This window comes from Pipra filicauda, unplaced genomic scaffold (assembly GCF_003945595.2).
Source record: "Pipra filicauda isolate LSUMZ 115617 unplaced genomic scaffold, ASM394559v2 scaffold301_size890592_pilon, whole genome shotgun sequence".
Lineage (NCBI taxonomy): Eukaryota > Metazoa > Chordata > Aves > Passeriformes > Pipridae > Pipra > Pipra filicauda.
This window is the reverse complement of record NW_024104423.1, coordinates 457,859-470,419: the sequence shown is the minus strand read 5'-3', so window position 1 is coordinate 470,419 and position 12,561 is coordinate 457,859. Positions and strand designations below refer to the sequence as shown.

The 12,561-nt window shown below is 42.1% G+C and overlaps 1 protein-coding gene across 7 annotated transcripts in view; it reads left to right on the top strand.

Annotated features, from left to right (window-relative positions):
• The window catches only part of DLGAP1 (DLG associated protein 1), a 416,743-nt gene extending 408,779 nt beyond the window's left edge, over positions 1-7,964 (top strand). For all 7 annotated transcript variants that reach the window (XM_039383293.1, XM_039383295.1, XM_039383297.1 and 4 more), the window contains 2 exons: positions 1,014-1,166; positions 3,956-7,964. In XM_039383293.1, coding sequence (XP_039239227.1) covers positions 1,014-1,166; positions 3,956-4,165 — 363 coding nt within the window. In that variant the 3' untranslated portion in view covers positions 4,166-7,964. The remainder of the gene's footprint in view (positions 1-1,013; positions 1,167-3,955) is intronic.
• Positions 7,965-12,561: the final 4,597 nt, after the last annotated feature.

Below are 12,561 nucleotides of genomic sequence, written 5' to 3'. Positions count from 1 at the left end.
GGTACTCAGCATTTATGAAAAAACATGCTTGAAGTGAGTGTATGCAACATCTCATTTAAAGAGCTTCAACTGAGAACCAGCTTATAGAGACATGCTGTAAAAAGCCTTCCCTCGTACAAACCTTGCCAATGGAGCAGGGATGGTTTCATGTATGCCCTCTGCATGCAAGAAGCGTTCAGAGCTGGTTTGCAGTGAAGAGATAGAAGGTAGGACAGAACTTTTTGGGTCACCAGCCTCTGGCCCACCCTGTGCTGAAGATGCTATCCATCCAGATATGCTCTTCTGAGCAATACTCTTGGGCTGATGAGTTTGCTGTCCTTTGTGACACAAAGTCATGCTCCCCACCTGTGTCCCAGTTTCATTCTTCCAAAAAATCTACCTGTAAAAATGGATTTACTGTGTTTCTGCATGTTTTCTTCTGAGCTTTTCATCCTGCACAGGTTATTCTTTACAAAAAAAAAAAAAAAAAGATAAATTGGCCTGAGGTGTATGAGACAATTTTTTCTTCTTGAAATAGTGTATTTTTGTTAACCTTAGGATCTCAGAGAGTGGGAAAAGTGTTCACACATCGGTATATCACTGTTTGCAAATGTACATTTGCACAGGTATCAGTCTTTTTACAAGTGTGAACATGGCAGGGAATCCTTCCTCGTGAAGGTGAAGAGGAGGCTGGCAATTAATTTCAGTGCAGTTAGGATTATCACCAGTTGTGCCCAGGAACATCCCTAGGCAGATCTTGCCACAGGGGACCTGACACATGGACTTTACCCCTAGTCTGAGGAGGGTAGCTGGTGCCTTGGTGAGAGGCTGCTTGCAGGGGCACAGCAGCTCAACACCAAGCCAGGCTCCTTGAAATAAACTCGACAGTAAGTAGCGCTCTGCTCTGCTTCTCCCTCTTACCACTCGCTTGGATTTGCTGAAAGTGCTTTGCTAGTGAGATTCGTAACCATTTGCACAAATGTTTTACATTAAGAAGTACTAAAGCCAACATGTTTTTTTCTTCTGTTGCACAGAATCCTAATGCACATCCACGGCCGACTTCCCAGGATTTAGCAGGGTTTTGGGATATGCTGCAGTTGTCCATAGAAAATATTAGTATGAAATTTGATGAACTTCATCAGTTAAAGGCCAATAATTGGAAACAGATGGATCCTCATGACAAGAAGGTAGAACACTGTAGATTTTGTATGCTTCATTTAAAACCCTGCACAAATACTGGACAGATTAAATAGGCCTCTGTGTTACAGCGTTGACATTAAAAAATGTGAAATGAAGCTCATATCAACTTAATTTCATTGTAATAACAATGTTTACATAATAATCATCTGGGATATTATCTGTAATATGTTTCAGGCATATTTTTAAACCAAATCTGTCTTTGTGAATCGGATAATGGGAATGTGGTACTTTGTTAAGCTTTACATTTAATCATATTAGACGATCAATCGTTGGAAGGAACTGCCTTATATATTGATTCTTAAAATTAAATAAATCACATTTACGGTTCATATTATTGCATACAGCAAGAGTTCTAGGTTGTGTTGCTGAAAAAACTAGGGAAGCATTGTAACCATCGCTGACTTTGGTAGCCAGATTACAAACAGAGCAATATCAAAAATATGCCTTCCAAAATGTTACATGAAAGAACTACATTTTTTTGTCCATTTGTTTGGTTTTTTATTTATTTTGGGCTTTCTTTAAATGGATGATTTCACAAACATGTTCACTTCGCTGGTAGTGTTGTTTATCCAAGGTAGCATAAAAATCATCTGGAACTTTGGTCTTTTTTTTTTTGGTAAATGTAGTCTTCTTCTGTCATCATGAAAAACTACCACATCTCCAAGTGTGAGCCACATTTCACTTTACATTCTCATTTGGCACCATTGCCTTTTTTTCTCCTCACTATCCACCTCAAGACAAACATCAGTTGGGTGAGCCAAAATACACAAATGTTTCAGAAAATCTTTAAAACACAGACCCATTCCTAAAGGAATCAATGGTCTAATGTTGCGCTCCTATAGGTATGTAATTTGATGGCTGAATTTCCACTGTGGCTGGTCTGATAGCAGTGAATACAGCCAACAGGTAGGATCTCCAGAAGGAGGGAGAACATGACTTACAGGTACAGCGGCTCAGACAGGAGTCTTACAGCTCAGCTGGCTGCCAATGACCAAAGTGGTATTTTCTTTTGGACAAATAACCATAATAATATCAAACCCCATTAATCTTGCAGCAGGAAGCTTGTAAAGCCAGTGCTGGTAGCACTATTCCTCCTCCTCCAATCAAGACTAAATACTCATTCCTGACTTAGGAGTTCCATGTTCACACCATTTGTGCACACCTAGTGTGTTTTGTAGGGGAATGAATGGGAATGTGTTTTCCTAGCCCAAGGTACTGAAGGCAAGTCATTTTCTTATCTTCTTTTTTTCTTTTTCCAGTATCTGTCAGAAAAGGAAGTTAAAATTGTCAAACATGCATGCACATAAATGCTGGTATATGGTCTTTCATTAGCTTTTACAGTAAAGCGGTAGGCAGAGTGTTCACAATTGCAGCGGCAAGAAACAAGAGCTTTCCTTAAAAAAAAAGTGCCTTTTCTTTGCTTCTGAAAAACATTTCAAAGAGTTTCCAACAAAAAGAAGACTATAACAGGTTAAGTAGTGCTGAAGAAAGGGACGTACAGTAGGAAGGTAAAGATTTTAAAGAATTACACTGTGTTCCTGTTTTGAGAGCATTTGTCTATGATTTTAGATGAAACAGATCACCACCTTTCTGAAAGGCTAAAAAAATAGAAAAAACTTTCTGTGGAATTGATATTTGCCTTTGGCCTTTGCCACTGGGCCCTTTATAAGCAATCCTTGGATGGAGAGAAAAAACAAAGTATAAATAAGGGTAACTAAGCACCTTTATATTTCAAGCCATGGAAGCTGTTGTGAGCAGCATGAGAGAAAACGAAGGGGCAGAATGGGACCTTTGTAGTGTGATAAAATCCCTTCACTCAGAGACCGTGTTCACAGTTGGAAGGGGATGTAACTTAAAAGACAATCTAATTAACTTGACAAAGTCTTTGTGGCCGCCTGAAATTCAGTCCTGAATACACTTTTCTTTTTCGGGAGAGATCCCTCTCTGAAGGGTTTTTTTTTGTTGGGCTTTTTTTTTCTTTTTTTTTCTATGTGTGTGTGTGTGTGTGTGTGTGTGTGTGCGTGTACATGCACCAGGATATACATTAAAGTCCTCCTTGTTGATCACGTATCTGGAGCTAGCTGCCACCACGATGATTAATGCATGTTCTCTTAATGATTTTTAAGTTTTTCCTACCAGTTTTTTCTATTTCTAGCTGATTGTATCTTCATGTCTATTTAGCAGGAGACTAGAGTGTGTGAGCTTGCACAGTGAGACCCAAAATGTGGGTTCTTGAGCAGTCATTAAACTGCTACAAAATAGATACATAAATATATGGTGTTTTTTTTAAAGCTACTTATTCAGATGCACCAGCTGCAGACAGCTAGTTCCCATCTGCATTTGGGAACACCAAAGCCATGGCACCTCCGTGTTGCAAGAGCACCTAGCATTATGCACACATAGAAGAGGGTGGCCCAGGAGCTGGGGCTCTCTAGAGTTTCTCTGCTGAGAGCAGCGTTCCCTGCTGGCTGCACTGGCAAGGGGAGGCCGGTCTCTCTCCTAGTCCCCGGCACTAAGCGGTTAGCGGTGGGGGCCTCGGCCCCAGTAGCACCATCCCTGAGGAGAAGTAGCATGGCGGCCGGCTCTCCCCTCCCCTTTGCCCTTGTCCCATGTTTATGAACCCTTGAGCACAAAAGCCAGTTGACTGAAGACAGAAAGGCAGATAAGAGCTAACAAACCTTAGGTAAAATGTGTGTTCTAACTACTGACGTATCCTAGTTTTTCCCACCTTTCCCTGAGAAGCTGTATAATGCCATTAACCTTCTGCTTTGATCAGGAGAGAAGGGTCCCTCCTCCAGTGCCAAAGAAGCCATCGAAAGGTCAGGTGCCACTCATACGAGAACGCTCTCTGGAAAGCTCGCAGCGTCAAGAGGCCCGGAAACGGCTGATGGCTGCCAAGCGCGCTGCATCGGTCCGCCAGAACTCAGCTACCGAGAGCGCCGAAAGCATTGAGATATACATCCCCGAAGCCCAGACCAGGCTATGAAGGGATCCAACCAGGAGGACTCTCTCTGGCAAGACAAGCCTCATGTATAATCTGCCCCTCTAGGCTCCTGCTCAAGGTCACCACGAAGTATTTGTACCTCCTCTTCTCTCTCTCACTCTCTCTTCCCTCCTCTCCCCCTCCCCTCTCTCTGTACACAGCTGCCCCGATGCTCCCAGTGAACTCCACTGCCGTGGCGTAGTTGTCGGTCCTCCGAGAGATGTCCTCTAATCACCCTTGCTTTCTGAAGGTTCGCCCATGTCATCACGATGCTTTGTCACATGTACTGATGCTGCCACTTTGCCTCATGTAAATGAGTATGATCCTTTTTTCTTTTCTGTTTGAAACAAATAAACGCAGCGCTCAGACTTCCACGCACCTGCGCACCTGTACAGTAGACGCTCCATTTAACTTACTCATGATCTTTAGTTGGTCTAAAGCTAGTCAGTTACCCAGTGTACAGCAATATCAAACTGTAGGGAACTTCGGAAATTTCAGTCATGCAGGGTGATCCTTTTGGACTCTGCCGTCTTCCTCACAAAAGATGAAAGGAGCTATTACTTGGATTCCCTTCTTTTTATTACTGTTTTTTTTAAAGCAGATGGCGCACTTTATTCTAAACCTCCGAATCACATCTTCTCACCTGAATTAAGGAGTCACACAAGGGGAGGGGGCTGGGGTGGGAGTGGGGAGGCGGGGAATTAAAAAAAAACCCCACAGCTCTGGCAGGTGAAAAAGTGGAAGTGTATCCCACAGGTGAGATGGAAGTATATCCCACAGGCAAGGGATATAAAAGATCCTGTGGAAAGATACCTGCACACTCACAGCTGCACAAACTGCCTCATTTTTATTTCATCAATCACTACTTAAACATTTCAATCAGCAGAAGATTGTAAATTCGATCTTCCAGGGAAATAATCTATTTTGAAAGGCAATAAAAGAGTGAAAAGGAAGGAGATAAGAAGTAATGACAGTTGAAGAGATAATATAAAAGAAGGATTTTCTTGTCCAAGTATTAAGAATTTTTAAAATTGTACTGTATTGTCAATTCCTCTTGTATTGTATTGTACGGATTATATTGGTTAAAAAAAAAAAAAGAAAAAAAAAAAGAAAAAAAGCTTGGTTTTGTTGATGTCTTAATCTCGGTGGGACCATCCAATCTCATACGTCCACGCAGCCACACACGGATGCCAGCCACATTACTGTACATGGAGCCCCTGATGCATTTTCAGGCCAGGCTTGCTTTGCTCTATCCACAGCCAGTTGTATGCTACAGTTCAGATTGCTTATCACCAAACCATCCATGTCTAGGAGTAAATTTCTAATTCAGCCTCCTCTTAATAGTATAAAGTTCCCATTTGGGCAAGAACAATAGACTATTTTTCACAAGTTATGGGATCAATATGAACTTAATATTTTTCACGACAAGCCTTCAGACCCTGGCTTCTGCCATTGTTTTGCAATCATGAAAAATATGCGTCCTAAGTAGCTCATTAATAGCGGGCAGAAATGGCAGATAATAGGGCTGGAGAGGAGCCTGAGAGGTCAGCTCCTGCATGTCTGTCCCCTCCAGCCACCCCTGACTGGGGCAGGGGCTTGTCCTCCAGCTTCTCTGATGAGGGATGATGCCAACCACACTGCTACTGGATTCTCTTGTGCCAACATTAGGAAAGCGATGTCAGGCATGTTGCTGAAAGCAAGTTGTGTGCGTGCGTGTGAGTGTGTGTGTGTGCGCACACGCGTGCCTAGCTGGCATGTGCTGCTGACAGCAGAATTAGCGTGAGCTGGTTTGGGTGACAGGACCGATCTGGGGCAGAGTAGCGCTGTGCAGCCCTCAGTGTGTTTACAGTCCTGAGGCAGGGCTTTCTGGACTCCGCTGGTCCCTACATGCTCTTCACCCTGTGCCTGCCAGGGCAGGGGTACACAGGAGAGGAAGGCAGGCTACTTTCTGCTCCCAGTGGGCACAGGCACAGGGACAGCCCTCCCACGGAGGGGCACAGGTTGCAGCCCTTGCCACATGCCAGTGCTGGCTGGCTGTGCCCATAGCTGCTAAACCTGTACGGACAGTCCAACCAGTGAAAAATCCCACTGCACGTGTGGTGTAATTCTGCAGCTTGCACTTAAAAAGCATTGAAAATCGTCATCGAAAAGTTAAGCTCTTGCTAAAACTATTCATCGAGACCATGCCAGACAGCTTCTTTTCCGACGACATCATAGCCAGGTGCTAATTTAATTTTATTCAAAAAATAGGAGAGGTAATAGGTTCTGGCACCAAGTATTTTCATGAGAGCATACTAAAACCACTAGAGAATTTGCTACCTCTCAAAGCCATCGATATCTGAGCTATGTCTTTATAAACAGGGCACAACTATTTACTGCTGTGGTTTACAAGATAAGGGCTAATAATTTAATATATAAAAGACTTTTAACTAGAGTGATCAGAAATCCAGTGTAACCCTAGAGTGCTTGGTGTTACGGGAGCTTTGAAAGGTTTGACCCTCTAAGTGTTTGAATACCAGTGTATTTGCTAGTTTTGAAACACTGCATTTAACTTTTAGCAGCAACAAAACATCACCGTGTTTGCAGTACGTAATAGTGCCAACTGCCACTTTTGAGCATATATAGTCATAAGAAGTACTAATTATTTGGAACTCATTTGTACTGAAGTATTCAAAGCAGTACCCAGGTGAGAGTCCACATTCACAGCTGTGTCGCAGACTTACTTAGTTTTGTGAACGTTTTATGAAAGATGAGTTAAGACTTTGGTTGACAAGTGGCTACAGAAATTTATATCCAGCAAGTTCCCCCCTAAAAGAGCAGAAAAGCAAAGACTATCTAGTCTTGTACATTACAAATTATTGTATATGTATATCATAGAATATTTTTTGTATCTATCTTAAATGAATTTATTCTTAGCTGAATGCTTCTTAGTTCATTTGGCACTGGAAAGGTTATTATGGTGTTAGCCTAGTTTTTTAGCAAAATACTAAAAATACTGCCAATACGAGAAAATATAAAATAAAATAATTCTGCCCCTAGAATGCCACTAGTTAGCCACTTGACTCATTTACCAACACTAATGCTAGTATATTTGCTCCATCATCTGTTTCAGTATAATTTGTAACTATTTGTTTTTAGTCTAACCTGCCCAGTGTATATTAAAAATGCCTATATTCTGTTTCCCTTTGGGACTAAACTATTGGGTTTTTTTTTTCTTAGGGGAAATTTTAGAAAAGGTTGGTTTCGTCTCCTGCTTCAAAAGTTTAAAAAAAAAAAAAAAGAGGTATTTATTATATTTTTTGCAGATGTTTCCATAAAATTCTCATAATCTTTTTGTAAAGAAAGATGAAGAAATGGATTAAAGATTTTTAATATTTGAAAAGGTAAATAGAAATAATTTATTTGTAATATATTTCAGTTTATTTATTGGTGTTCCCTTAATGCTTTGATGTGCACTATCATTTTAATTTAAACTGTATCTTTGTGAATTTATTGGGTTTTTTTGGTTTGGGTATTTTTTTTTTAGGGAAATGGTCAAATGCATATTTTAATTTACTGGAATGTAAATCACTGGCCTACCTGCATTCCCAAACGTGATTTTAGAAATGTTTTTGATTTGAAACAAAAGACACAAATTTGAAAGCCTTTAGACAGAGAAGAGCGTTTCTATGGCTTAACGAATTGGGTTTCCATAGGATTATCTATCTGGTTTGTGTGTGGACAGGAAAATGTAAATAGATGAATGTTTCCCATAATGTAAAAAGAGCAAATTAATAAAATAATTAATGCACTGCTTGTAAGAGCTGTGGGTTTTCAATGCAAATTCATTCTCGCAGAACTGCCAAGACTTTTCATTTGATGTGGTCAAGGATAAAAGCACGACAAGCAGAATGTTTCTCTTAAGCTCTTATTGCTTAAGACCAATCCTGCAAAGTCTCATCCGAAGCGTCCTGCTGAGTGCCCTGGAAGTGCTCATCTGCACAGAGTTGCTCACAGGCATAAAACTTGGCGTGATCAAGGCCTTGAGCCTTAGCAAAATCTTCAAAGGCACTTCTGCACGGAGCCCAGCCAAACCCCACTGAAGATGCCAGGAGTTACACTGGTGACTTCAAAAGACGTGGCAAGAAACCCCCAGCCTGTTTGTTTTTCCCCTTGCTGGTTCCCTTCATCTTCTGCTTATCTCCAGTGATGTCTGAATTTTGGGGGCAAAAGAGATCCCTGGCAGGCATAGCTGACTTTCCCGTCAGTGGAATCCTGCTTCCAAATGGGGTTTTTCCCACTACGTGAAATAAAGACAGTCGCCAAATCACACAGAAGTATGTCCTAGATTATGTTGTTCATGTCTATACCAGTACTTAAGCAGGTCCTGATTCAGTCTGTAGAGCCTAATAGTTACATTAATAGCATGTCAGTGCTGCACCAGGGACTGTCTGCCCATGCTTAGACCTTCAGCACAGGAGGATGAGAAAGACTTGTGCTAGGGGTTTTTGGGCAGGGGAACTTCTGCTTATCACCAAGACGAAGTGATTTTTCTTCACCTGCTGGTATTTATGTGCTCATGGTCACTGATAAATGGATGCACCGGGGGGGGAGGGGGGAATGGTTTATTATTTAAAAACCTTTCTGAGGTGTCTTGTACATTTTTGTAATGAGAATAGCTCGGAGGGAGTAAAATAGCAGCTATGTTTCATGCTGTTCTCCAGCAGACTAATGAAGAATCCTGAACCATGGCTCAGCCCTGCCTTTCATGCATGCTTAAGGTAAACTTTATCCCTATCTGAGCTCAATGTTTCCTTCCAGATCAAATCAGGAGCCTTCCCCACAAGCATAGCTCGATGTCAGTTTGTTTGCCAAAGTCTGTTCTCTCCTGCAAGACATTGTTTTTGCAGCACGCAATAGGCAAATAATTCATTTCCAACCACCAGTTTGGAGCATGCTCGCCTATCAGATCTGTTCAGAGTTGGTGTTTACTTTGAGTTGGCATTTTTGATAGCAATTAATGATAAAAATATTGGCTGCTCTGCTGCTATGGGCACTTGCTGTTGAAGTCTTAGGTTTATAAATGATTTGCAGTCAGCAAGTGAAATTCTCTTTTTCAACTCTGCATCACATAATGATGTGGGTCAGCCCCAATAGTCATGATGCACCAGTGGTCTTCCACTGAGCAAACTTGGGACCAGCACCCACAGTTGAAACACACTCAACCCCTTTCCCTTTAGTCTGATGCTATGCCAGTGACCTAAAAAACATTGCTGTCCTGTCATGGCAAGCTCGTCCACAATAGCTTCCCTTCCCCATGCTTTTGTATGCAGCAGGGGGCCTTTTACAGCCCCTCTTCTGCCTGTTTGCTTGGCCACCGTTGTGGCAGGAGAAGGTAGCTGCTATCACTTGATTCATTGGGATGCATTTGGACACCAGCTGCAAAACATGACGTGACCAGCCCTTCCAGCCAGCAGTCAGGCTTTCCCACGCTTGGGTCCCATCGGCGGACAGCACCCTTTTCGGTAGTGCGCGTGATTACAGCGGGTCCTCTATTGCTCTGTGAGTCACATGCCCGATTCACAGTGAGACAAAGGGGCGAGGAAAGGAACAGGGCTTCCTGGTAATTGTGTTTTTCATGGTTCTCTTCACTGATCCAGTGACAACATAATCATTGAAATTAGAGACAGAAAAGCTCTGCTGGGGCATTGTGTTAACACTCTGCCAGTTCCAGATTGCAATCTACCAAGCTGTGGCAGGTAAGTCATCACCTCCCCAGCTTGGCTCCACCCAGAGGGAAAAAAACAAACACTTGAAAGGAGAAAAAAAAGCACTATACTAAAAAACAAGCTCGGCTGTGACATTACCACCACCTATTATGGGCAACTCCTGATGCAGAGGCCTTCATCGTATTGACTCTTCACTTAACTATCTCCGTGATAGGGTGCCGAGATTTTCCTCATTCTTAGCCAATCAGAATGAAAGCGATTCTTGATTTTGCCACCTCTATTCAAAGAGGGGGAAATGCTGAAGTGTTGCAGAGCCCCCGGAGAAGGCAACCATTGCACAGCCCCTGAGCTGCACCGACAGTGACGCTCTGCCACAGTTCAAAGCTGTCAAAGGTTCAGGGAGAGCAAAGGGCCTCATCTTGAGTTAAAGAAAAGCAGTAGGACAAAGTGTGATGGATGTTTTATGGGTATCAAATGCCTCACCAATGTAAGATAAGTCACTTGTGTAAACAACCATGTGCTGAGGCAAACACTAGTTTGGAGATGGTAACTGGGGAGTTGAGATATTGAATAGTAAAGGGTAACCCATTCCAGTGTAACTAACCTATTTCCCTAGTGGGAATCTCCAACCCATCACTTATCCCTGGCTTCTAACTAGAGAATTATCAAAGTCATGTCCTTAAAACACTATGTCTTATTTTTTCCTATTGTACTGACTATGGGAGTTCACAATTGCAATCTGGAATCGCTTTGTGAGTGTGTGTTCAGAACCGTGATCATCCCTGCTTTTGCTGTGCATGCTCCACAAAATAAGTAGCACTGAGAAGTTAATGCATTGCACGAGTTGAGCTGTATTATTTGTCACCTTACATCACGTTCTTTTTAATTCTCTTTTTAAAATAAGTGGTCGTAATAACTCACTGTGCTCCAGTCATTTTGCCAGTCTTGGGAAGAAAGCTCCTATCACCTGAAAAAAACAAAACAAAACAAATTTCTTCATTTTGTAAACTGTTCTGGTAAACCATGGCTAAGCTAGGCCTAAGGGGAAGCAAATAAAGATAACTGATGCACTTAAGCATGTGTCATTCCTCATGTCTCCATTCAATAATTGACAACAAAAGGGAAAAAAATTGGTATGGGTCAGAGAGCTCACAAATAATGCACCAAAACCGAGACAGCATTTTGCCATGCTGTGATACTGGGGTGAAATCACAACCTGTACCAACAACTGAAAGCAGAAATTCCTTCCCATCTTGGAGCAACATTTCAGTAAATAGTTTCTAAATATGTGACATCCCTTCCCAGTGCATCAGTGCCACCATAACAGTCCCACAAATTCCATTGTGCTATTTGCAAGCCTCAGAGGTACCAGGGCAGTATCATGGCACCAGTTGAGGACAGGGGAATGCAGGCCCCTGGGCAACAGCAGCCCTTGCACAGGGCAAGGCTTTCTTACACACTATTGAAACAATGACAACTCTGGGTGAATGTGGTGTTGATTAAACACAAATAACATAATCAAAAAGTAATCCAGGTCAGATGGCTCTTGCTTCCATGAAGTAAGCTGCCATAGTGGGAAAGAAGAGTTTGAAAGGGTGACTCCTGTTTTCACATTGCTAACTACGGTTTTAATCCAGCATAAACACCAGGTTTGGATTTTTAGTGAAGTTACACAATTGCATTTGCAGTGTTGGAAGAGAAACCAGACTTCATCCCAGGCTAATGGCCAGCTATAAAACTTAGTGGAGGCATACATAAGACAAACTTTTAGCAACTTCAATGGAAACATCCATTTGTCAGTCTTCAAGTGAACCCAAAAGAGCTTTGTCTAAAACACTTGAACTCTAAGTCATGATCCTCTGCAAGAGAATCCTATGACCTTGCTCACTGCCCTGACTCACCACATAGTAAATACTGCTGCGATTTAAAAAAAAATGTAAAAACTGGTGACTTACGTCAATGAGTCTGTATGACTACATGCAAGAAAAAAACATTTTTGACAAATAGATGGTGTGTAGCAGTCTGAAGGACCCTAAGAAGTACTCTTTTGTATTACTAACCTAATGCTTCAACTGACAAGAAGTTTCCTTTTGTTTACGTTTTTCCTGGCAATAGCATCATGACAACTGCAGCCTGTCTGCAAGAATGTACACAGACCTGGGAACCCAGCCATACATTAGCAAACTGCAGTGTACTCCACATGTTTCCCACCCTTTGCGTAAGAGACGTGTCCTTGTAAAAAAGCTACTTGTGTGCAGTACTGCATTCACTCCAATGATTCATGTCGATCAGCTTCTGCCAGGCAATGCTGAGATTTCAGGTAGGAAGCAGCTCACCTCCTCTATTTTCTCTCTCTCTAAGCTAAAAAGTTTTTTATTGGAAGGTGAGAAGTAAAACCAGGAAACCAAACCAAAACAAAGAAAACCTCTCGAAGCATGCAGACTTTTTCATTCAAGTGTAATCCAAGTGGATTTTGTTTGTCAAAAGTTGCATGAGCCAACATAACAATTCTGAAATGATTTTTAACTGGAACTGTTTTCATGTCAAGGTAGCATGTGTGAGCTTAATGCTAATGGTTCAAGGTCTTCCCAAGTGTCAAGTGGTGTGATTGCAGGTGCTGTCACAGCATCCCTGCCACACACGTTAGCCAGAGTTGCCACTGCCAGAGTTTGTCAGCTGCAGTGCTGGTGT